General features: G+C 33.6%; 4 protein-coding genes and 1 pseudogene across 9 annotated transcripts; 1 reads left to right on the top strand and 4 right to left on the bottom strand.

Annotated features, from left to right (window-relative positions):
- Positions 1-1,441: 1,441 nt before the first annotated feature.
- Positions 1,442-3,255, bottom strand: LOC112790504 (stilbene synthase 3-like). The gene is made up of 2 exons (XM_025832942.2): positions 2,971-3,255; positions 1,442-2,645 (listed from the first exon to the last, which is right to left on the bottom strand). The coding sequence occupies exons 1-2, from the start codon at positions 3,146-3,148 to the stop codon at positions 1,654-1,656; spliced, it is 1,170 nt and encodes a 389-aa protein (XP_025688727.1). The 5' UTR covers positions 3,149-3,255; the 3' UTR covers positions 1,442-1,653.
- Positions 3,256-6,349: 3,094 nt separating this feature from the next.
- Positions 6,350-9,063, bottom strand: LOC112711016 (large ribosomal subunit protein uL1-like; annotated as a pseudogene).
- A 1,340-nt stretch (positions 9,064-10,403) lies between these two features.
- LOC112790490 (uncharacterized) lies at positions 10,404-14,223 on the bottom strand. Of its 4 annotated transcripts, XM_072235558.1 has the most exons (4): positions 13,718-14,166; positions 12,443-12,552; positions 11,726-12,177; positions 10,404-11,532 (listed from the first exon to the last, which is right to left on the bottom strand). In XM_072235558.1, the coding sequence occupies exons 3-4, from the start codon at positions 11,773-11,775 to the stop codon at positions 10,671-10,673; spliced, it is 912 nt and encodes a 303-aa protein (XP_072091659.1). In that variant the 5' UTR covers positions 11,776-12,177; positions 12,443-12,552; positions 13,718-14,166; the 3' UTR covers positions 10,404-10,670. The 4 variants fall into 4 exon arrangements, with proteins under 4 accessions (XP_072091659.1, XP_025688706.1, XP_072091652.1 ...); XM_025832921.3 differs by having other exon boundaries at positions 10,404-12,177; XM_072235551.1 differs by lacking the exon at positions 12,443-12,552.
- Positions 14,224-14,974: 751 nt separating this feature from the next.
- Positions 14,975-18,088, bottom strand: LOC112790483 (pentatricopeptide repeat-containing protein At4g33990-like). The gene has a single exon (XM_025832911.3). It carries the CDS (start codon positions 17,941-17,943, stop codon positions 15,472-15,474), a length of 2,472 nt encoding a protein of 823 aa, XP_025688696.1. The 5' UTR covers positions 17,944-18,088; the 3' UTR covers positions 14,975-15,471.
- Positions 18,089-19,994: 1,906 nt separating this feature from the next.
- Positions 19,995-24,871, top strand: LOC112790471 (inosine triphosphate pyrophosphatase). Of its 3 annotated transcripts, XM_025832901.2 has the most exons (9): positions 19,995-20,333; positions 20,411-20,475; positions 20,601-20,664; positions 20,754-20,763; positions 22,612-22,643; positions 22,748-22,860; positions 23,054-23,130; positions 23,484-23,623; positions 24,676-24,871. In XM_025832901.2, exons 1-8 carry the CDS (start codon positions 20,213-20,215, stop codon positions 23,599-23,601), a joined length of 600 nt encoding a protein of 199 aa, XP_025688686.1. In that variant the 5' UTR covers positions 19,995-20,212; the 3' UTR covers positions 23,602-23,623; positions 24,676-24,871. The 3 variants fall into 3 exon arrangements, with proteins under 3 accessions (XP_025688686.1, XP_025688679.1, XP_072091637.1); XM_025832894.2 differs by lacking the exon at positions 24,676-24,871 and having other exon boundaries at positions 23,484-23,914; XM_072235536.1 differs by lacking the exons at positions 23,484-23,623; positions 24,676-24,871 and adding an exon at positions 23,272-23,329.
- Positions 24,872-26,068: the final 1,197 nt, after the last annotated feature.

Here is a 26,068-nt window from a genome sequence, read left to right as displayed (position 1 = left end):
TTCTTCCGGTGGTTCCCAACCTACTTGTTCCTCCTTGTGTAAGCTTAGAAGCTTATTACTTTTCGCTGTTAGATTAAGAACCAGATCATAATTCTCTGCTAGAGCTTTGATCATTTGTAAAGCTTGATTGCTCTGTGTGTTCTCTCTGAAAATAAGTTCATTCCTGCACTTCCATGCTGTATTGCAGGTTGGTATGAAGGTAATGGGCTATAGCCTATAGGTTCCCATTTTGATTTGGCGAGACTTTTTCTAAGTTTGTCTTTATATTTGTGAATGTTTTTTTTTTTTAATGTTTTGGATGTTTTTTTTTAGGTTTTGGATGTTTTATTTTAAAATAATTTTGGATTTTTCTTTTTTAATGTTTCTAAATATTTTTTTATTAGTTTTTTTTGTTCTTTTTCAATAATTTTAAACGTTAAAAAAACGACGTTTCTTTTGTTAGGATTTAGATATTTGTTTTTGTTAAATTTTGAATTCTTTTAATGATTTTAGATTATTTTTATTAGATTTTGAATTTTTTTATTATAAAATTAACTAGTTTATTAAAAAGCTGGCTAAAGAAGTATCAGTTACCTAGATTTTTTCTATTCTCATATATGATAGAAAAACAGAAATGAACAAATCAATTAGAATTCTAAATATGGCTTCCTATTTATATCTACAACTAACTAGCTCAGCTAGGCTTAATTTAAGTAATAAATTATATATTTATTATATCTAATATTATTCAATTATTTTAACAATAATTAAAAATAAGAATAAGATAATTAATAATTAATAAATACAAAATAAAATAATTTTAAATTGATTTAGACTAATTTTCTATTACCTCCTTATCATTTTGAATATACATAACCTTATTCTGCCTTCTTGTGTTATTTTATAAAAAGAAGTAAATGAATTGTTAATATGCTTGCTAGAGATGCTTCTTATTAAAAGTGCAGATTACGATCCAAATCAGGTCATTGCATCATTAGTCTCTCTAAATTGAATTACGAAATAATATTCATATTTTATAAAATAAAAAAAATTGTATATATTTCTTTTCATATGCTAGTCTCATTGCCCGTCTTTGCCTCTTTATCATTAGTGTCGTTGCCACCAACTCCACCATAACCACTGGCAGCAACAAGAAGAAAGTGTGGAGGAAGTGGTAGCGGCATTGCGAATTAAGATGACATGAATATTCTTTTTATAATAAAATTAATTTTATTATATTCAACCTTGTATAATAACATATTAAAAATTAGACAAGAAAGTAACATTATTATATAGTTATATGGGATACGACACAGTAATATAAAAATTACAAACATAATACTATCAAACCTTGCACTATTGTACCTAATTCTTTTTAGTTTATCTTAAATGGAACCTCATATGAAGGTGTTTGTAGTTGTCCTAAAATGAAAATGCAACCCAAATATTAGTATGTGTCATATTGCTCAATCGAAAAGAATTTGATTTATTTTTTACTAACAATTACAAACTTTGAAATTAAATCTTCACATAAAGAAATGACTTTAGACATTTTTGTATAAGTTTTCACTCATCTAATAATATATAGGCCAATCAGGACCTTATTTTGGAACAAAATAAAATTATTAAAAAATAACAAAATCGCATATATGGAGGGATATTTAATTAAGTGTATCATATGGCTATGCTGCGGAGCACAACAGTTTCAATAGTGAGACCAGGACCAAAGCCAAAAAGTACGCCCCAATCAAGTCCTTCACCAGTAGTTTTAAGTCCTTCTTCAAGGGATTTTTTCCTCATTAAATCCATGATGAAGAATACACATGCACTTGACATGTTACCATAATTGCTAAGCACATCTCTAGTAGCCTTCATCTTCTCTGGTTTTAAGTTCACTTTCTGTTCAACCTGATCCAAAATTGCACGTCCACCAGGGTGTGCAATCCAAAATATTGAGTTATAATCAGATATACCCAATGGATCAAAAGCTTTACTGAGCGCATCATTGATGTTTTGTGAAATAATATCAGGAACACTCTTATTAAGATAGAATGTAAGCCCAACTTCACGAAGGAGACCACCGATGGCTCCATGGCTATTAGGGACAAGCTTTTGATCAGTCGAAACAATTTCAAAGATAGGCTTCTCAACCTCTGGCACAGGATCAGAACCAATGATAATCGCAGCAGCTCCATCAGCAAACAAGGCTTGCCCTACAAGACTATCCATGTCTGTCTCACTAGGACCACGGAAAGTGACAGCGGTATTCTCAGAACAAACGATAAGAACACGAGCATCCTTGTTGTTTTCAGCCAAGTCCTTAGCCAAACGAAGGACAGTGCCACCAGCGAAGCAGCCTTGGTGGTACATCATGTACCTCTTGACGGATGGGTCAAGCCCTAAGAGTACGATGAGTTCATAATCAACGCCAGGCAATGCAACGCCGCTGGTGGTGCAGAAGATCAAATGTGTGATCTTAGACATTGGCTGACCCCATTCTTTGATGGCCTTGGTTGCAGCCTCTTTTCCAACCCTTGGTACCTCCCTGATCATCATGTCTTCCCTTGCATCCAACGACGGTGCTTTGTATGCGCACATGTTAGGATTCTCTTTCAGTATCTCTTCTGTTAAGTACATATGTCTGTTCTTGATTTGTGTTCTCTCACCTGAAATAATAATGTGTAATTCACATTCATCATTACTTTTGATGAAGTTTAAAAAATGATATATATATATATATAGCAATAATATTACTCTCGAGTTATATTTATAATGACTTGAATTTTTAATAAGTACCATTTTAATATATAGTTTATCAAAATTTGTAATTATAAAAGTAATATCATTAAGTAGTTATTATTAGTAATATTAAACAGTGAATATGATATGTTGTATAAACATTTTGCGTTTTAGTTAATATAAAAGTAAAACAATAAATTTTTTCTTGATAAATATTAAATAAAACAAAACTAAAACAATAAAAATACGTACAAATGCGCTGAAACTTCTTCTTGAGATCAGTCATGTGTTCACTGTTAGTTACTCTAAAATAATAATCAGCATATGTACTCTGATCAATACAATTCGGTGGATTCGCTGTGCCTATCGCCAATACAGTTGCAGGGCCTTCTGCCCTTTGAACTTTGCGGATCTCACTCACAGACACCATCTTTTCCTAGCTGTGTTTTTTGGTATAGCAAAGCTTAGCTATGTTCTTTGGGATAGCAAAGCTTATTAGCTATGTTCTTTGGTATTTTGGTGAAGACTTAGGCAGGGGGAGGGGGGATATTTATACTCATGAGAGTAGGGGCATATGTGGAATTAAATGGACAAATTGAAACATATGTAGGAAACGTACTCAACTCAAAGTATAATAAACTACTCGTAATAATGTTCCTGGATTCAAGCGATCAGCTGATGTATTCTGACTTCTTGGTTGTTTTATTGTGTTACTTTGACTTGGATTGTTCATGAATATATATATTCGTGTAGTTTTAGTATTAATTCATGATATTATTATTATGGATGGCGGCTCAGATATTCTGACTTCTTAGTGATTTATGTATCTCTGTTTTGTGCTTGCCCAGAATATAGAATTTGTTATTTGTTTGTTCATCGTAGAATATAGTATTTGTTATTTTAATGTGTGTTTTATTTTTATTTGTTTGCGAAAATTTTCCTTTCTTTTAATTTGATCGTTCTAATGCATCGAATCATACTATAGCAAGCTATCTCAGAATTGTTATTAGAAGATAAGATTTTATATGTGACGGCTATTTGAAATTTTGAACAGGATCAATTTTACAGTGTGTCTAATTTTTGTTTAATTTTTATAATAAATTTTAAATATTTAAAAATTATTTATTCTTTTATTTTTAAATTAAATATTAATTTTTAACTTTTTTTTCTATAAATTAAATACTATTTTTTAAACACTATAATAATTACCTTTGAATAGATGTAGGTAGCTGGGCATCACGTGCTTCATTAGTAGCATTTTTGTCCATGTCATGTTGAAATCTCTTCGAAGCAAAAATGTTCGTGTGTTATTGATTAATTAACTTGTGGTACTTATTGTATATTTATGATCTTATCATTTTTAATAAATTTCATTATTCAAAGTGAACATGTAGTTTGACTGGGGGTGTGAGGAGGTTGGTGGATGACAATGGAGTCTACCACCATATGAGTATGTTCTTAATTAATTAGTCATCATGCTTGACCAAATTAAACAATAACATAATTAACTATTTTATTTTATATTTATTATTAGGTAGATACTTTATAATAAAGTATAAATTTTAAGGGGGAAAAAAAGCAGTACAAGAAGAGTAAAGAATCAGACTTGGTGAAAATAGAGAATTTTGAAAAAAAGAGGGATTTTAGAAATATAAGTTAAATTAAATCTAACAGTGTTAGTTTGTTAAAAAATTGAAAAGTGAGTTTATAAAAATTAATGTAATTAATTTATTAAATTTAAAGACTAATTAAAAATTGATGACTTCTCGTCTAAATAACATTTTTCTAATAAAACAATGCTTTTAAACAATAATATTGCAATAAGACATTTGTTTAAGATATTCCAGTAGTGTCTATATCAGCATGCATGCAATAATACATCGCCTCTAGTGTGTGTGTAAGAGGGATAGGTCGTAACTAAAATACAAATTCAAAATCTAAATAACAAATGAAAATATCCAAATATAAAATGTTTTAAGTAAAACTTTCTCATCAATCATTAAAATTCAAAAAATTTACTGCAGATTTATTACATTGCAGATTCACCGTATTAGAATCGTCTTCACTTTTATTTCCACCATCTTCAACAAAAAAATCAAAAGATGCACAAATAAATAATTTTTTATTGATCCTATCATCCATAATTAAAAGAAAATTCATTGAATTAACTTAATTCAATTTATACCTTTCTTTATTGAATTAACTTCAAAACTGACCAATTTATATTAGCTCAACAATTAACAATTTTAACAAAGATTAACAATTTTAACAAAGTTTAACAAAAATGAACAATTTTTCAATTTTAACAAACTCAGTAAATGATTAACAACAGATAAAAAAAAAACACTCGAGGCATTACCTTCGGCAAGAGCAGTGAGTAGGAGGGAGAGTGACGGATGACGGGAAGCTGGCGGCAAACACTAGTGAGCTGGCGATGCACACGACGAACGGACAACGGACAAGCGCTACGAAGCAGGATCGGGAGTTGCTCACGTTGGCGAACTAGGGGAGGGTCTTCGAGAAGGACGAACCAAGAGGTTAGCGAACAACCATAGTGAGATAGGAGGATGGCGTGACGGGCGGCTAGGGTGAGACGAATGGTGGCGCGATGTGGCTAGGGTTATTTTAAATAAACCGGCCAGGTCCTGATTCAGTTCAACCGACCGTGAACCAATCGGTTCATGAGTTTCAAAATGGTTTTTTTTGTTGATCGGTCTAATCCAATTTTCATTAGAACCCTAAATTGCTTTGGTAGAATAGAATATTCCATCGAAAATATTATATGCACAAGTTTTTTTTTTAAACCAAGTCTAATCAAGTTGAACAATAAAATTTAGGTGAATGATAAGTAAAAGTGATGAGAAAAATTTTTGTTAATATTAGACCGACTTAATTAAACTTAATTTACAAAAATTTGTACGTGCAACATTATTTTATTTTCGTCAATCAATATATGATCTGTTTTTGCCCAAAAAGCTAATTTTAACGCAACAATTATTTGGAAAAATATTTTATATGTTAAATAGTATGATAAATTCTTAAGAGTTCAAGAAAAAGAGTTTAGTAACCAATGATGTTAATGTGTGTACGAATATGTGATCTTAAAACTGTATTTATTTTTTTATTTGAAAACTCATTTCTAAATTTTATATCCCTAACAATATTATTACACTTGAGAATATTTTGCCCGAAATATAAAAAGCACAAAAGTGTCTTTATTATTACAATTATTTTAAAAACTTGTTTATATTGATTGTTTGAATTCATAATATATACTTTTAAAAATCTTGTTAAAATATATATCAAAATCAACTATTAGTTAAAATATAAAATACACACTAAAATTAAATTAAACTACATATATATTTTTATACAAATACATAGATTTTAATACTCAAATAACATTTTTTATTTAAGAATATATGTTGTTGATATTTTCAGAATTCTCCTGATATTTTAATATTACCGAGGGTGAAATTTAACCCACCAAAAAATAGATCCGAAAAAACTAACTACATATTGAGTTCCTTTCTTTATACTTTATTTAGAATTTGAGAACATATTTAATAATATTTTTAGCATGATAGATAATTACCCATAGAACATACTAAATAGGGGATAACCCACAAACTTATCAAGAAGGAAATTATATAGTACGCAAACAGGTTCAGCTCAAAAATAGGATCCAATGTTCGTAAGCACATTTTAAGAACAAACTAAAGAAACTAACAAAAAATTCATCCAACAAAACTGTAACAAGATGAAAATTGCTGCCAAGGTATTAAGCTACTTAATATATTAAGCAAAATCACAATTTCACTGAATATAAAAGATCCTTCAAAAGACACGGTAGGATTTTCCCATGGTACTCTTCAGATACAAGCACCTAACCTGAAATCAGTAATGGTTCAAGTTAGATGATTAGCTAGATCAAATCCGATACAAATATTCCAGGAACATAAGGGGAGAAGAAAATAGTTTCACAAGCAGCACCTTCAAAGGACAGTAATAGAAGTAGAATAATAAAAATATAAAAATTGAAAAGCACTCATTGTATTTTTGTAGCATATTGTTAATATATATTAACAAAGATGCAAATTGAGTCAACATTTAACTAGCGTTCCATTATGCAATGTTACCCTTGAGAACAGAAAGTTTGTAAGAAAAATGTGTTGACTCTCATTTTCGGATTTTCCATTTACTCATTTTCCGACCCATCACTTCATTTTGATCAGGCACACTATCTTATGGTAATGAAGTAACGAGGTAATAAGTCTCGGAATGAATATAAGGAAAATCAGCCATCCAAATATTACCCGCAATGAAACATGACAACCCAAATAACAAACGACTCAATGCAGGTGCATAACAAAATGCAGAATTTTTCCCTTAAAAGTTGAGTGCTTAATTACAATAAACCTATCATACATGATAGCAACAAGACAAGTTGTAAATTTCAAAGGGGTGAAAAAAACACCAACATTAGAGGTAATAGAACAAAGACAATATACTCTGTTGAGCATGATACTCACATTCTGCCAGTTCTTTTTCAACAAGGACACAAGGAAGTTAACGCTCAGTTCTACGTTTTGGAAGATTTGCTTTTCCTCCATGCTTACATTGCCTACAGCTACTCCCATGCAGAGCACCTTCTTAAGCTGAAATTTCAACATAGCCTTGGTCTCATTGACTTTAGACTCGAGGGATTCTTGGTGGGTAACAAGTGTGGGAAACTTTCCTGCAAAGTTATGGGAATTAACAAGAATTAGTGAAGGTAATGACTGAGATTCAAAGGGCACACAACATAGCAATTCCTTAAAACAGACTATAAAACTACATATTGTGCAAAAAGATTTATCTTTTGAGGAGAGGAGAGGGGAGGTGAGGTGGATGAATAAACCAGATAATCATTTAGTTTTAACAGTTAACACATACATGTAACAAATCAATGCCAAGAGATTAAATAAATGAAGGCTAAAATGCCACACGTAAAATGGTCTAGAGTCAAATTCTTAATCATTTTCAAACGGACATATGTTCTAAATCAAAAGTACATGCCTGCCTTGTTGAGACCAGGACCCAAGAGACGAGGAATCTGCTTAATGACTGCTTCAGAAGCCAAGAATGCATGATATTTCTTGGCAAGTTTCTTCACCAATTTCTTATTTTTGTTAAGCTTCTTCAATGCTTCAACGTCCATCCAATCCAATCCCATTTTCTCTGCCTGCAAATTATAAGTTCAATCAACATAACGAACATGGAATCAATTACACACAAGCAACACCCTAAAACACAACCAAAATATTGCTTCCATCAAATCATAAAATGTCATTGCTCTCTTTAATTGCATTCATGTAACGAATCATTGTGTCATTTCACGATACTACTTTCATACAACAAAATGGATAGCACAGCATTTGCAAATTCATTCAAGTCGAGCAACTCATTTACACACTTCAAATCCCAGATTGTTAAAAACGTTAATCTTAAGCCAATAACCTCAAATTAGTTACATCATTTTGGCACATAAATATATAATTTGTATGAATCAACAGATTCTTTCATAGTTCAATACACATCAAGGGTCATGTATGACAATGATCAATTACAAAGATGAAAGTAGCTACCATTTTTTTAGAATTAATAACTGTTGATTACAGCAACAGAAAATGAATTGGAATATAAGCTTACCTCTTCAACATGCTGAGCATCACAAGCATGCAGATTTTCATCTTGGGCCTTGGGATGTGTGGCAACTTTACAGAACCGCTGAAGCGCTTATCCTTTTGTGGGTCATAGTTTTTGAGTCCAATTTGGAGCTCAATGGTCTCCACAAACTTCCTATTCTTCTCTTTGGAATCAGCCACTATCCCAGTGATTGCTTCTCTCAGTGCATCACTCTGAAGCTTACTACTCAGTTCACAAACAAACGCATAGAATCAATACTCAAATAATCAATTAAGTTAACAAACACAAATACCAAAAAGTTAGTCAAACATTTCATCATTCCATCTCGAAATACACAAGTAAAGGTGGAAGCTGAATTTACCTTATGGTTGAAGCTAGGGTTTTGTGGGATCAAGAGCTAAAACTGCGAACAAAAGGAAATGGAAAACAGAACAGTCAGTATTACAAAGAATAAGTAATCCAAATTAAAATCCAGATCCAAAAACGAATATTTCTGAAGCGGGTGAATTCTCTGGTGCTGAAGGAAGTTAATTTCCGAGGGTGCCGAAATCAATGTGGAGTTATGTAAAATTATTCTTTTGTCCTTATTTTAATTTCGTTCGTAAAAGCTTCGTCATACTCCTTCCAACGGCACCAGAGAATTCACCATTGTAGCATTTTTGTGGAGAAAGAAAGACAGAACAAACCTGGCAGAGGCGGAATCGCAGAGGAAGACTAGGGTTTCTGGATATATATGGACTTTTTTGGGTTTTGTTTGGGCCGGTTACACTTTTTTTTTGTCGTCGCCCGTTAAGACACGCTTTGTTTTTCGCCTTTTTTATTTTTCATCAACTTTTAGGCTCTACTGGGTAAAAAAAAATCAAAACAAACAAAAATCTATTATATTTTTTTTCAAATATTAAAAAAAATAGTTAAATTACCAAAAAATTTGTATAAAAAAAAGAATTGCCAAAAACACAAAGTTATATCTAATTCCAAAAAAAAAAAAAATTAAATCAATTATTTACATAGAGAAAGCAATATATATACTGATTCCGGAATTTAGATTTAGATCTGAATTTTCATTTGAGATACTCTTTGTTAAGTAGTCAGTCTTTTAGTTAATAATGAATAAGGAGTATCCTTGCCTTACTTAATTTGTATATTTAAGCTTCTCTTTATATATTGTGTGTATATATTATATATTATTTTTGAGATTTTTATATTATATGTATCTCTACTTAATACTTAAATCTGTAAAAAAAAGTATTCATTGAGATGCAGTCCTTATAAATTTGAAGTAATTTTTTCGTAATCATCCATTTGTTTTAATAATTTTTTATTAAGTAAGAAAGTGAAAAGAAGAGAAAAAAATAAATGGTAGATAGAGTTAGTAGAAAATGAAATTAATTTACACCATAAATACATTATATAAATCAATTTACACATAAGGCTTGTAGTTTGGGCTTTTGGAATTTGTAGTTTATTATTTATGATTTAAGTTTAGAATTATGGTTAAGGTTTAAGAGATGTTGTAAACCCGCTAAAATCGGTAAATAATTAGTTAATAAATTGAATTTTAAATAGAAATATTAAAAATGCAAAACTAATATCAAAATAGGATAGAACTCGTCGAAAGGAGAATTTTGATATAAATTTCGAACAATTTGGCCCAAAGTTAGACTAAATGAGTCGAACCGGTTGAAACAGATCCAAACTGGACCCGTGGATCCAACCGAACCCATAATATAAAAGAAGCATCAGCTTCTTCTTCCTCATTTCATTCACCACGTAGCAAAACAGATTAGGAAAGAAGGAAGACTCCCAAACCCTTACCAACCCATTGATCCACCATAACTTCCTCGTTTGATCTCCGATCGCCACACCGTTAGCGGCCACGCGTCCAGCGCGTCGAGCTCTACCTTTCTATCGGATCAATTTCATTGGTAAGCTTTACTTTTGATTCAGAATCTCTATTCCCCTTTCTTTAGATATTTTTTCACTACATGAAAATTAAATTAGTTTTTATGAAGTTTTATTTAATTGATACATAATTAAACAATTTGAAGCAACAATGAGGAGACACTGTAGTTAGCCTACTCAATCAAATAAATTAGTAAATTACAATTACCAAAAAAAAAAACCAGCAAAAATGATAATTGTATCCCTCAGAGGCTCAGAATGACATATATGGATCAAGAATGGGGCTCATGATTCAGAGCTTTATTCTTTTGTTTGGTCAGCAAAGTATTGTAATATCTGAAGACTCAAACATCAACTGCGATTTAATCATGTAATAGTCGAATCACTCGTAGTTTAAGCTTGAGTTTCCTGACTTCATTTGTATATCCTATACTACAAAGACCATCAATAACAGCTCTCTGAGTAGCCCTTAAGATCCGAAACCCAGAATTTAGACACAAAACCATGATCTTGGAGGCACAAAGGAACCTTCTAGCCCTACAAAGGTTGTGCACTATGATGGTATACGTGAAAGAGTCTTTAACTTCCATCGATTCGAACCATTTCATTGCATGATCAATATGACCTGCTTTACCCAATCCATGAAGAATACAGTTATGCGCAACCAAATTGTAACCAAACCCCAGTGAGTTCATATAAATCAAATGCTGTTTTGCACCTAAAAAGTTGCCTGCCTTGCACAATCCATTAATTATAATCGTGTGTGTATATTGATCGCATTCCAGACCTTCTTTCTCTATCTCGCCAAGTAACTTCATGGCATCATCTAATCTTCCTTGTCTGCAGTAAAGATTTATCAATGTATTATAAGACACTAAATCTGGTTGAATACCACTATGCTGCATCAGCCTGACGATTTCATCTGCCTCTTCAATCCGCCCGATCTTTATCAGCGCAGCAATCACTGTGCAGTATGCATAGCCATCGAAAGTGTACCCTTTACTCCTCATCTCATGCAAGATCTCTAACGCTTCGTCAAACTGCCTACACTGGAAGCAACACTTCATAACCGTTGTGTAGGTAATACAGTTAGGTTCATAACCTGCTTCCTTAAACTCCCTAAGAATCCTCCTAGCTGTCCCCGTTCGTCGAGCCTTGCTTAGTCCATTAATAAGTGTGTTGTATGTCAACACCTCAGGAATGAATCTGTGCCGTTGCAAGTTCCTGAACAACATAATAGCATTGTTAACATATCCATTCTTACACAGCCCATTAATCATGATGTTATATGTAGCCGAACAAGGATGCAGCTCACTAAGCGCCATCTCCATAAAAATACGATTCGCCTCATCTGGTTTCCCAAGCTTGAACAAACAATTAATCAAAATGTTATAGCTCCAAGCATCAGGGTGTATACCTGCTCGAAGCATTTCGTCGAACAGGTCCAAGGCACTCGACAACAAGCATTTCTTGGCAGTCCCAGAGATTAAAGAATTGTAAGAAATAACATCAGGGGGTATCCCTGCCTCCTTCATTCGATTGAGAACAGTATAGCCTGTGTCGACGCAATCCAAACGACAATACGCATCTATTAGAGTGTTGTATGTGACCACATCAGGGAGCACGCCCAATCTTACGCCGTCGATTATCACAGCTTCAGCTTTCACTACTTGCTTGGCTTTGCACATTGATGCTATGCAAATGTTCAATACCTTAGTTGATAACCTCGCAACCATAATTCACCAGCACCCAAAAAGGGGCATCATTTTATCATAATAAGCTTCCCATTTGCAATACGAGAATTGAGAGACCAAGATTTCATCCACAAAAGCGACAAACACGGATTCGTGTACACTGGAAAATTTACATCTGCAGTGCAGAAGTGATATGATAAAATAGATCAATGAACAAAGAAATTAAACAAAGTGAACTCGTTACACTAATATGCAAGGTTCTGAAAACCGCTGGTTCATAGGTTCAACCGGTTCGACCGTGGTTGAACCGAAAAACCGTTTTATAATAAAATAATAAATAAAATATAAATAAACACATGAAAATATAATTATAGTCTAATGTAAACTTTAAAGTGGAACTAGCAATGTGTTTAAAGTGAAACTTTACACACTGGCATCACCTTGCATAGGGTGACAAAGATGAAGCATTGGCAAAATATTATGTAATCCAAATTTACAAAGCTACCAGTCAACCATTAACGGCATAATATATCAACTTTTCTTCATAGACCTGCATACAATGGTTTAAAATGGCAGAATTTATTTTACCCAGATTTACAAGATATATAGCAGACAATTGTCAATTGTGCAATAGTCAGCTACTTAATAACAGAATCAGCAGCAGCAGAACAAACAACAAAACCTTTAAGAAAGGTATGGTTATATGGATTAAATAGTCTTATGTTATCATGTCTGCAAAAGGTTAGTTATACTTAAACCTACTTAAGGCAGGCCAAAATGAAACTACTCCAAATCAATTGTCAAATTGAACTCTTTAAACTTGATATCTAACCCAAATCTATTCAGTTCCTATGCCAAGTGATTTCTCACAGTTAAATTCAATCTGAACATTGTACCTCTTCTAATAGTAGCATCAACAAAGGTTATCTCCTAATAAACACCAATGAGAATGGATAATGGATAGAGGACGGGAGGTAAATTTAGCTACGATGGTTATGAATTATTTAATCTCCTTCTACTTTGCCTTACTAACAAGAGTATCATTAAAAGGTCATGGGTCAATGACAAGAAATATATATATCAAGAAGGGGATAGATATGTTATGTCTAATTATCAAGGTTTACAAAGAGAAAGAGTAACACATTGAGAAAGAAAAGATTGCGGCAGACCACTTGAAAGCTTTATTCGAAGCAGAATTATTTTCAGCATTATTATTCCTAGGTAGGTCTTGGTTGATACTTTCTTCCATACCTAAATATTACCAGCAATCCAACCCAATAATCTCAACTCTCAAGTTCACAACAAATGAACAAACAACATCTAAATTCCAAAATCAGAGTATACAAACAACATCTCAGGTTCAAGAAATTCAGAATTCACAAAATCATCTCTCAAAATCAGAGTATACAAAACAAGAGTTCACAATGACAAAATCATGTCACAAAATCAAAGTTCACACAATCAGATTTCACAAAATCAGAATTCACAAAATCAATTCACAAAAGCAATTCATATTTCATCAAAGAATCGGTTCATATTTCATCACAGTTTCATGACTTCATCAGAGTTCAGTCAGTTCACAGAGTTCACATATCACTATATCAGTTCATAACAGTTTCAGAGACTCAGAGTTTCATCAAAATTCTTTGTTCACAGAGTTCACAGAGTATCAGATTTCATCACAAAATCATGTTCATAACTAAATTAAAAATTACCTGGAAATGAGGACTTCAGTTCTTCAACGCTGCTGACGCTTCGCTATTGCTTTCTCTCAGAGGCAGACGCTGACGGCGAAGTGGCTGAGGGCGCTGACCGTGCTGACGCTGCTGAGGGTGCGACGCTGCTGAGGGCGCTGACCGTGCTGACGCTGCTGAGGGCGCGACGGAGGTGAGTGTGTTGAGGGCTTCAGGCGTTCTGTCTCTCACAGTGGTGGCCGGTGGGTCGTGGTGGGTCGTGGCCTCGTGGCCTCGTGGGTGTGTTCTGTGGGAGTGGGAGTGTGGGACGCTGGAGGCTGGAGTGACGAAACTGACGAAGGAGAAAAGGGAATTAGGGTTCCCACATTGCAAAACGACGGCGTTTTGCTGCCAGGTTAAAAAACCGGCCGGGTCTAAAGCTGAAAAATGCTAAAAAAAAGATTGAGCAAGTGTGGCCTTATTCCACAGGTATTGGTGAACTGCGTATTGTGATGAGTTAAAAAGGAAAAAAACAGTTCATCGTGTATTTTTTGCATGCGACTTGGTCTAGAAAATTTGGGGGGCAATATAATATCCGTTTAGATAGGTTTGTACGTAATTTTTTTTAACTTTTAATTTATAAAAAACTATAGTATTAATGTTTAGTACAATTTTTAAAATTAAATTGTAACTTTTTAAAAAATTATTTTAAGTATTTATAAAAAATTTTAAAAAAAATTCTTATAATAAATTTTTTTTATCATTTTTCTTTTAAAATAAATATTTTTAAAACTAAAAAATTAAATATAAAATAATTTATTTTAATATAATTATTTATTATTTAAGTTTTTTTTCAAAAGAAGATTAATTAAATTGTTACTCAGTAAGCTGAACCATAGTTAAATTGATTTGCAGGTCAATTTTGCTACCGGAGATGTGGCCTTTTTTTTAACAAACACTTAAATATAATGTGGCTGGCTGGCTGGGCCATTTTAACTGCTATGTGTTGATTACAATTCTTTTTCAAAGTATATCCATCTGGTTGCTTTAATGTTAAATTTATGTAAGGCCAAAATGGTACCTATGTGAAAGGTGTACAGAAAACACCGGGATCACACACAAACCTCAGTGTTGCAGCCACCACTTGACCACACTACCATCACCCTTGGACAAGGACAATCAACTCCACTGTTTCCTTGCCACTGAACCATTGGCCCCTTGTGCACAATCGTCCATTAAAAAAAAATCTTGACAAATACTCAATTAACAACATTGTCTACATTAAAAGCATTACAAAAATTTGAAGTATAAAGACTTTCTGCATGCTTTTATTTCCAAGATAACTGATGGAAAAATCCCATTAAGAATTCGAAGGCACAAAAAGTTAGCATGGAATCATAGATAATAGGTGTGTGAATGTACATATTTGAATTGCAAAGTTCAGAGTTACCAATCTAGCAAAAGAAGAGCACTGATGTCCGATACCTATACCAGTTACACCATGGCCAACATCAAGTTCATCACTTTGACGATAAGCCTCAAGATCCGTCTAAATATTTAATATAAATCCATGAAGAAAATGCCCTACCAAAAGTGTAAGATACGTATATATCTATGTTAAAATTTCTTGCCATCCAACACAAAACCATCTTAGAAAATAAGGCTTAACACCACAGTTTCAATTCTCCTCTTTCAATCCCAAACGACCATACTCTTAAATCAAAATTTTGTCATATCTTTCTAATCAATGTCTTCATTTAAGATCAACCTTCTCAAGCTCCCAAAATTTAGCAATACTACCAGTAATCACCACATGAGCAAATCCCACATTTGAAGTGATGGAAGCGATTTGAATCCCTCATAATAATGTCCCTCTCAGTAATTCTGGATATGAACTTAGCTGCATTATGACAATCACCGCAAACACGCAAGTTCTTGAATATCCTAATGGGACTTCTTGGTGAGGTGCTGATAATACCAAACGCCATTGCCAATCTCTCGCTATGACTCATCAAAATCTGCTCTTTTTCGTCATCCTCAACATCTTGCAGGACAAAACTGTAGTCCGGAACATAACCAAGGTTCTTCATTTTGGCAGTCAAAACCCTTAATTCCTCGTATATCTCAGTGCATTTAGGATGGGTTTGGTTTCCAGTGTAGAAGACTTCAACTATATTGCCCACTACAACAGAGCTCCATCCCGGAGTCTTCCTCAGACCACGATCTCTGGCCAATGATCTTACTTTAGTCACTCCTTCCCATTTGCCGATGTTTGCATACATATTTGATAGCAAAACATAATAGCCAACATTTTCAGAATCAACTTCCAACAAACGACTTGAAGCAAAGGTACCCAAATCTACATTTCCATGTATTCTACAAGCACTAAGAAGAGCCCCCCAGATCGACGCATCAGGCTGTATGGGCATGTTGCTCACTAAATTATACGCCTTCTCCAAATACCCAGCACGTCCAAGCAAATCAACCATGCAACCATAATGTCTCAAATTTGGCTTGATTCCATACTCTTTCTGCATCAAATCAAAGCAGCGCTCGCCCTCATTCACTAAACCAGAATGACTACATGCCGACAACAACGATACGAATGTGATATGATCTGGCTCTACCCCTTCAGCTAGCATATCCTTGAAAAGTTGGAGTGCTACTTCTCCATCTCCGTGAATCCCAAGAGACGATATTATAGCATTCCAAGGAACTGAAGTTTCCCGTGGAATTTCATTGAATAATGATATTCCATCAACTAACCTCCCACATTTTCCGTACATGTCAATTAGGCTGGTAGCCACAAAGATATCCTTGTAGAGACAGTTCTTAATTAACCTTCCATGAATTTTCATTCCTTGTTGCAAAGCTCCAACATGTGAATATGCTGGGAGAATGCTCACCCATGTCCCTTGGTTGGGGATTATCTTTGTACACTCTTCCATCATGTTGAAAGCATCAACTGCCTCACTTGCAAGACCATTCTGTGTGTAACCTGTGATCAAAGTGTTCCATGAAATTATATCTTTAACAGGTAGTTGTTCAAAAACCGTTCGAGCACAATCCATAGCACCCAATTTTGCATACATATTCACAAGTGCATTTCCAATCACAACATCCTTTTCAAGCCATTCATGCCTAATAATGAATCCATGAATTGAACTGCTTATCCTTCGATCACTTAACTGACCAAAGATTGAAGCCAAACTCACAATTGTCAACAAGTCAGGCTGAATTCCTACAAACTGCATCTCTTTAAACAACCTGAGTGCAGTAGCTGCATCATCATTCTGCTCATATGCAGCAATTATGGAATTCCAAGATACCAGATCCCTAATTTTCATGTTATCGAAAACCTTCTGCGCATCCCCAAGCCTCCCAAACTTAGAATACACATTTATCAAAGCATTTGATACAAACACGTCCATGTCCAAACCATGCTTTATCACATACAAATGAATCAACATCCCACTAAAAATATCACCCGACTGCGCACAAACAGGAAGCACGCTCGACACAGTAACGGGATCCATCTTCAGCCCCTCACTTCTCATCCTATTCAAGACGTCCAATGCCTCAGCAGCATTTCCATTCTGACAAAACGCAGAAATCATTGCATTCCAAGTACCCACATCTCGATCAGGCATTTCATCAAACACCTCGTATGCAATATCCAAAGCACCAAACCGCGAATACAAATTGATCAATGAGGCAGCCACAAATACATCCCGTTCAAAACCCAACTTCACAACGTAGCAATGTATCTTCTTGCCATCAATTAGACTCACACAGGCTTTCAACACAGGCGGGAAGGTATAAAAATCAGGCCTCAAACCAGATACTAACAAGAATTCATTGAAACAGCTCAATGCCTCGTGGCGCCGGCAGCTGCGAACATAAGCAGCCACCATTGAGTTCCAGGCAAAGAGATTCTTTTTCTGAAGGTGGTTGAAAGTGGAGCGAGAGAATGTGATGTCTCCAAGAGAAGCATACAAATTAACCAGCTTTGTTGACAAAACAACATCTTGAGCTTTTCCCAACACAACGAGAAGAGTGTGAAGCCGCTTAGCGATGTTGATGTCCCTGCAAACTCGGATTAGAACGTCGAAATCGAAATCGAAACCGGAAGTGGAAGTGCCAACTTTGCTGTTCTTGTGGAAGTGTAGAGGAGTTGCAGGGGCATGATGAACCCATCTCTGCAATGGCAGAACCCTGGAAACGAGGTTGAGTTTACAAATGGGGACAAATTTGAGAACTGAAAGCATATAGAAGAGTGAAGAGTGGCATGAGATGAGGGAACCAAAGTGCCAAATCTTCACTTAATGGAGAATTAACAGAGTATCAAAGGAGAGTTAGAGACTATTAAAATTGAGATTAGGAAAATTATTAGGTAAAACACAATTTTGATTTGGAACCATAATCAAATTTTAAGTGTTATTAGTATTAGTATGAGATGAGGCGAAGATACGTTGATGCAGCAATTGGTATACAATTAAGTAAAGAAAAATGTTTAGGGTGTCCGCGTCAAAAAATCTAGGGGTGTCCATGGATCGGATCCGATCCGCATATCCGCGGTGTTTATCCGAATCCGATCCGAAAATTGCGGATATGGATCCGATCCGCAAGGCTTTCGGATCGGATCGGATCCGCACACTAATCGGATCGGATTGCGGATTTTGTGTTGGTATCCGCATATCCGCGTATCCGCAAAATTAAAGAAATAAATAAGTAAATATTCTTTTTATGTTTTATTTCAATTAATAATTATCATATATGTTTTATTATTTTAATTTATCATTTAAAAAAAGTATGTTAAATATTATTTTAAGAGTAAACATATTTAAAAGAATAGAAAAAATGAATTTTATTGATATTTTTTTAATAAAAATATGCTTTTAAAAATATTTTTATGTTTTGCGGATATATCCGATATCCGATCCGCAAATGTGTGGATCGGATCGGATCGGATCCAACTTTAAAAGCTGCGGATATTGGATCCGATCCGATGATTTTAATGCGGATCGGATCGAATTTTTGGTCATATCTGATCCGATCCGATCCGTGGACATCCCTAAAAAAATCTAGTTAATAATTGAAAAAAGAATTATTTAAAAGGAATACTTAAAAATTAAGAGCAATAAAGATGGGAAACTATTTTTGACATTGGGTAGGGAAGGGTGTTTGATCATAAGTTGTTAGGGTATTAATTTTAACGATGATCGAAGGTGTATATTAAAATTAGTCACTAAAATTAAAAATTAATATAAAATATATATTAAAAATAAATTTAATATTATATATTTATATATAAATATATAATAACTAATTTTAATAATTAATTATAATATATAAATAATATTTTGTAATTTTAAATATAGTATTATTTTTTATTTAAAGTACACAAATTAGATTTTTTAATTTTTGGAATATAGAAATTGAACTGTAAAAAAAATTGAAACTTTAAATTAGACTGTCCAATTTAAAATTTATTTTTCACTAATAATAAATTGAATAATAAAATTTATTTAATATCAATTTTAAAAATAAAATTATTAGATATAAATGAGAAATACTCAGAATTTTTAATAATGTTTTACACACATGTTTGATCAACATAAAAAAAATTAACCCAATAAAGATATTTAAAAATTTATCCAAAATTAATTTATAATTTAAAAATTAAAATTAAAAAATTAAGATTTAAAATGACCAGATAATAAAATGATCAATTAATAGGATGTTATTTTGTTAATGATGGTGAATAAAATTGTGCTGTTGAAATAAATAAGAAAAGGGTCAACACTTATATTGATTTTTAAGTTTTTTTTTAATCAAATACTTTGATTTTTAACAAATTTTTATTTTTCTAGAAATTTCTAAGACGAAGTTGATTTTTTTGTAAAGAAAATTAATTTATTTTCAGTTAATATATTTGTTATAAATGATAAAGAGATCAAATTGAGTAATTCTTAAAGAATTCATTAGGGACCAATTTAAATATACACTTAAAAAATTCAAATGATAATTTTAAAGAAAAAGTAGGAATTACTTTGTTCAAATAATTGGGCAATGTTAATCCACTTTAAAAAAAAAAATAAAGTACAATACTTTTTAAATTTTAAAACCAAAATTTTAAATATTAAATTCTAAATTTTAAATCCTAAATTATGAATTTTAACTCTTAAACTTTAATTTTAAATTCTAATATCTGAATTTGAGTCATTAATATAAAATATAATAAATAAAAAATTAAAATTTATTTAATTAATAAAGAATATAATATTTTCTTTAGTTAGTAAATACTAAATAGGGTATTAAGATGAGCCAAATAACTGTTTATTAGTTTGAGTGCCACTTCTCTTTGTTTTCATAACTGATGCAAAGCATTGCTTGCAGCTGCAGGCACCACCATAGCCACTCCCAATTCCGAAGGAGTCAAGTACTCCACTCTACTTTACTACTGGTGTGTGGTTCGCTTTCTACCTTCTAAACCAGAAGCAAAATCGAATCTGGAAGAAGATTTGGTTTCGCGAAATGGCTTCTGGATTGGTACTTTCACGTCCTGTTACTTTTGTGACCGGCAATGCCAAAAAGCTTGATGAAGTTCGTGCCATCTTGGGCCAGTCAATTCCATTTCAGTCCCTCAAACTTGATTGTAACACTTCACTCTTCCCTCTAATTTCTTTTAGTTTATGTTTTTATTCTTACAAGGGTTTTGTTTTGTTTTTGCAGTGCCAGAGTTGCAAGGAGAACCTGAAGATATCTCCAAAGAGAAGGCTCGTTTGGCTGCTGTTCAGGTATCCACTCACAATCTGGATTTCACTGATTCCATTATGTGTGTGATTTTAGGGTGGATTTTTTCTTTTTTTTCCCCTTAATTTTTTAACCTTTCTGATGGTTTAGTTTTCTAATTTATGTAAAGGTTAATGGACCTGTGTTGGTTGAAGACACTTGCCTTTGTTTCAATGCCTTGAAAGGTCTTCCAGGTTGGAATAATTTTCTTGTTTTACATGATTCTAAGTTGGGAGTATTCAACCTGATACTGATTTTGTTTGAATGTTTTAATTTTTTACAGGGCCTTACATGTAAGTTCTATTTCACATTTTATCATCATCTTAAGGTACTCTCCTTTTGGGTTCGTAAAAAGTGGTGTTACTTTTTATATTTGTTCTATGAGACCAATACCTTGATACTGTGAAAATAAATGAATAAGGAAAAAGGACGATTTGTCAAAATTGGTTGAAAATACGGTGGTAGATTGACGAATGAAAGCAAGGGGTCAATTTGTAACATTTAGGAATGGTTCTCCTCTATGTAAGGATAGCTGCTGAATGAGCACTGTGCCACTGTGTCAGATTGTTCATATCAAAATTTAAACCCACTATTATTTCTTGATCATAACTCTCTGATGGTAGTACTAGACTGCTGGTTCTTTGTCTTGGTAGGGGAAATCACTATATGCTACCAATATCTGTTTGATTCACCATTTGCATATGATTCATTTGTTCTGGTAGTATTATGACCATATACATCATCCAAATGGTTAGGAAATTTATCTTGTCAGTTTTTATTTCAGTCCTGAAATTAGCTCTTTCTATCTGCGGAGCCGAGAAGTTGTACAAGCGGTCTTAAAGTTAATTATATTTCTTAAGGGGTCTAGGCTCAATGTTGATGAATCTATTTTAAGTACATACTCAAAGTGGATCTATTGTGTACATTAAAGTTGCAACATCTAATTGACGCAGCCTTATTTGCAGTGTTCCAATTGTACGACAGCACAATGATTATCTTTTGTTTCCCACCTCCACTCGACTTTCTGAAATTTGATTTCCTCTTCTTCCCTTTTTCTAAATCAGCCAAATTCCACCCTATCTTCTTCCTTCCGATGATAAGTGATCTTTCTCATATGTTTTTTCATAGACTTGTTCCAGTGGAGCTACTGAATCCTTTTGAACAAGGGTTGAATCAAGAGTGCTATGCTTTATTATTCACAATGTGTTGTAGAAATGCATTTTCACTGCAACGACAAACCAATCTTCCTACTAACTCGGGTTTGTTACATGGATTTTAGTTTGGGTTTGGGCTTGAAATTGTATTATAAATTCATGGTCTCTTTCTATCCTTGATCATTCTTAACAGTGTCCAATATGTCGGTTTTAGACTCCACCTAGGGAATGCATAGCTAATCCAATCCTTTCCACAATTTTGACATTTCTAATCATATTTATCCCAGTTTCTCTCCCCATCCATTGTGACTGTCTGTGCGCATGATTAGAATTCTGCCTTCCAACATTCTTTGATTTTAATTCAATAAAAGTTTACCTTCTAGGACCTATTTGAATTGAATATACTAGCCAATAAGAGTAATATAGATAATAAGGCAGCAGGAATAAGAATAGCTTAGGCAGGAAAAGCTGTTAACAACATTTACAGATCAATAGAAAGGGGGTGGAAGAGTCGGTTAGGGCCTATTTGGGTAAAAAGAATTTAAGCGCTTGTGTGTAAAGAACTAAATTTGCGAATGAGTTCTTGTGTTTGAAGATGCAGCGACAGCCACTTCTTTTTAGCATTTTAAATACTTCTTAAGAGGCTAAATATTCTACTTCTCAAAAATCACTAAAAGGAGTTTTTGGGAGGGTTAAGATGTATAATCGAACAGGGAAAAATGTTAGAAATGTGAATTTTAACTTATAACAACTATTGAATGTATAGCTAGCTGAACGACTCAAGTCTTAGACTTAGTCAATACAGAAACTAGTTTTTTATCACTAAGAAGTTGGATGATATTATATATTATTCATATGTGGATCTACGACGACCCCACCTAGGGGCATAAGGCTTTGTTGTTGTTGTTGTTGTTGTATTCATACGTGGATCTACCTGAGGTTATATGCAATCTTGTCATAGTCTAATGAGTTTGATAAATCATGCAGCAAATGGTTTTTGCAGAAGATTGGTCACCAAGGTTGTCTCTAAGCTGACTTGTTTTGAATTAACTTTCACTTCTTTGAGTACCTTTCTTCAGGATATCTCAGAATCTGATCTACTCATTTCCAACTTATTTTCCAGGTCTCAACAATTTGTTGAGGGCATATGATGATAAATCAGCTTATGCCTTATGTGTATTTTCCTTTGCGATTGGCCCGAATAGCGAACCTGTCACATTTGCTGGAAAAACTCCGGTATTGCTCTGAAATCCCATATGCTGTTTCTGTCTACCATATATTATACACATTTTCTTTGAATTGACTGTCGTGTTAGTAAACAAACACAAATCTAATTATTTTTTGAAGTTGCAAAAGCGAATAAATTCAGTTACGGAGTTCCCATGCGTAACTTGATGTTTTGCTAACTCGTGTTTTGCTGTCATGATAGGGGAAGATTGTTCTTCCAAGAGGACCCACTGATTTTGGATGGGATCCAATTTTTCAACCCGATGGCTATGAGCAAACGTAATTCGAACTATTCTCTTGTTTATAATTCTTTTTTATAACAAAAGTAATAGAGCTAGAAATTTCTATGAGGAAGCATGTGGTTTGTGAAAAGTTTTCAAATTTCTAGGAATCTTACATTGTAAAATCATTCCGATACAGGGGTTTTTGTGTAAAATTCCCAGAAATGTAAAAACGTTGTTCTAACCACACGCTTCCTGAGAGTATTGGGGAAGAGGGATGACAGGCAAGGAAGTGACCCTAAACTCAAATGAGATACGCAAAAGATAACCACTAACTGTGTTCAAATTCTCCTTTTTTTGTCATGCTTCTATGTTACAAAATGCTAATCTATTAAAATTTATCCCTTGTAGGTATGCAGAGATGCCCAAGGAGGAGAAGAATAAAATTTCCCACCGCTTCAGATCTCTTGAACTAGTGAAGTCATATTTTGCCGAAGCTGGATATGCATTTCAGATCAATAATGTCTGACAGAGCTTTTGTTGCCATTGAGGTTAGATTATAGGTTGCAAGAACGTTATGAAATTTGGTTCAGTTTTTGGGTAGTTGCCATTTCTGTGTTAGACTTGAATATGGAAAATGAAATTTGAGTTCAACAATAGAAGAATTAACGATCGCTGAAATTGACAGCAAACTTGGATTTCTAGCAATATGGAAATCATTTGAACATATTAAAAGGTAGCTTTCTATGTCATTTATGTTTAGAAGAGAAAAATTCTAAAACTTTAGTGTAAATTAGGCACATTGTATAATATTAAAAAACTTTGTGGCCTTGTACTATCAAGTTTTATCCCTTTTGGTCATGTATTACACAAACCACACACTACAGTGCACATCCCAGCAGTGCGGGGGTGTGGCTGCTTCAAGAGGCAATGTGTAAGGGATATAGCTCTTAAGGTAGCGTTTGGTGGAGAGACAGAGACGAAAAGATTGAGATTGAGATTGAGAGACAGAGACTGAGAGACAGAGATTGAAATAAATTTCAGTATTCTGTTTGGTGCAAAATGAGAGACAAAAATTGAAACAATAATGAAATTCTAATTTAATTTATACAAAAAGTAAAATTGGAATTAATTAATTGAAATGAGGATATTTTAGGTATAAAATATTATTAAAGTTTCAGTCTTCATCTCTAAAAATTTTAGTCCCTGTGTCCCTATTTTTTGGAGGTATTGAAATACTGAAATTTTAGAGGCAGAGACAGAAATTTTAATACCAGTCTCTAAACTAATAAACATGATATTGAGTCTTAGTCTCTCAGTATTTCAAAACAAATGCTACCTAATAGAACTAAAGTTCATATTATACCAAAAAAAAAGAACTAAAGCTCATAAAAGAAAGTTGAGTAATACTCCAAATTGTCCCTAAGAAATTCTTAATTAGACACTTTAATCTTTCACAAATTTTAATTACTAAACTGGCATCCAAATTTTTATTTTGTTAGACAAATTAATCTCTACATGAGATTATTCTTTTATATGAAGAGACTGATTTAAGAATTTTTTAAATTTTTAGAGATTGATATGTCTTAATCTATCTATCTAGGTTCATGCATTGCGAAAGGGCACAAATGTCAGTGAAGAAACAGATTTATGCGTTGCAGAGATTCAAACATTGAGCGGATTTGACAAATGCACATTGTTAGCTTACTAGGTTTTTTTTACAAACTATGAGACCAATCTTTTTGGAACTCTAGATGAAGTTCATCATGGGAAGATAATGGACATTTCAACGTTGTTTTTGTTGCGTGTGCGGGTGACAGAGACCAAATTAAGTCGAGTGAAAAATTAAATAATCAAATTAAGTCATGAAGTTAAATTTAAAGGACTATTTTAGATCAACTGAAATTTATTAGACCAAATTGAATCACATGTTAAATTTAAAGGACTATGTTAAGTATTTAATTTCTGAAGCACTTAAACAAAAGAGACAAACATAAACATGAATATATAAATTAGGTCTACAGAATTAGAAAAATTATTGAAAAAAAATATGTGAAAATCACAAACACATCCTCATTTTGATATACTGATTAACATACTAGTATAATATTAATATTATTAAAACATGATACGGTTAAGCTCTTAAATAGGTCTTGATAGTTTGAAAAAAGATGTAAATACCAAATTGGTATCCGAAAGATTTTAGCGCTGACAAAATGGTACTTGACTTTTGTTATTGATAAAATAGTCTCTAAAAAATTTTAAAATTTGACAAACGTGTCCTCGAACTCGTCGGAATAAATCTCCGGCAAGCACAATGTTAACGTGGCTACCGTATTTTGGTGACCTGGCAAACCACCTCCAAAGTCCCCTCCCAACGCACACTGCCTCCCCTTCCCTCTCCCTCCCCGTCGCAACCCCCATTTCCAATGCACATTTCTCCTGCATTGCAACCCCTGCCCCATCACAACCTCCCTCCCCAATGTATACTCCCCCCTTCCTCCCTCAACAGGACCATTCGCAGCAACAACATAACATTCTCAACATCAACAGCAACAGCAATCTCCACTACTCTCCCTTTCCCAAATTCACATTCCCCTCTCTTTCCCTCAACACCACCACTCGCAGCAACAATAACCTCAAATCAACAGAATTGTCCCAAATTTTTTAGATTAGTTTATAATTCAAAAAGATTAATAACAATAAAATTCAGAGAAAACAAACAAATTCATATACAATAATCAAAATAAAATAAAATAAAGCTCAATAGAGACACCACCAAAGCAAGAAGCAAATTTAGACAAGGTCAGAAGAAGAATACTAGAAACAGAGGAGGCAGGGCAGCGACTGGGGCGAGCAGCAAGCAGATACAAGCAGCAACTGCCGATGAGCAGCAAGAAGAGGTGACAGAGATGAGGCCGACGAAGGAGACAGACGATACTGACGGACGTAGAAGACCCGACGACGAGATGGCGACAGTGCGGTGTCGATGACCT

The sequence above is a fragment of the Arachis hypogaea genome, chromosome 1 (genome assembly GCF_003086295.3).
Source record: "Arachis hypogaea cultivar Tifrunner chromosome 1, arahy.Tifrunner.gnm2.J5K5, whole genome shotgun sequence".
Taxonomy (NCBI): domain Eukaryota; kingdom Viridiplantae; phylum Streptophyta; class Magnoliopsida; order Fabales; family Fabaceae; genus Arachis; species Arachis hypogaea.
Note: the sequence above shows the minus strand (reverse complement) of the source record. Positions and strands in the feature narration are given on the sequence as shown.

Excerpts from the sequence above, each read along its gene's own strand:
- LOC112790504 (XM_025832942.2), bottom strand. The coding sequence starts at position 3,148 with ATGGTGTCTGTGAGTGAGATCCGCAAAGTTCAAAGGGCAGAAGGCCCT. Across the intron at positions 2,646-2,970 it reads GAAGAAGTTTCAGCGCATTT|GTGAGAGAACACAAATCAAG; the intron begins GTACGTATTTTT and ends TTATTATTTCAG.
- LOC112790490 (XM_025832929.3), bottom strand. The coding sequence starts at position 12,044 with ATGGTTGCGAGGTTATCAACTAAGGTATTGAACATTTGCATAGCATCA.
- LOC112790483 (XM_025832911.3), bottom strand. The coding sequence starts at position 17,943 with ATGCTTTCAGTTCTCAAATTTGTCCCCATTTGTAAACTCAACCTCGTT.
- LOC112790471 (XM_025832901.2), top strand. The coding sequence starts at position 20,213 with ATGGCTTCTGGATTGGTACTTTCACGTCCTGTTACTTTTGTGACCGGC. Across the intron at positions 22,861-23,053 it reads CATTTGCTGGAAAAACTCCG|GGGAAGATTGTTCTTCCAAG; the intron begins GTATTGCTCTGA and ends CTGTCATGATAG. Across the intron at positions 23,131-23,483 it reads CCCGATGGCTATGAGCAAAC|GTATGCAGAGATGCCCAAGG; the intron begins GTAATTCGAACT and ends TATCCCTTGTAG.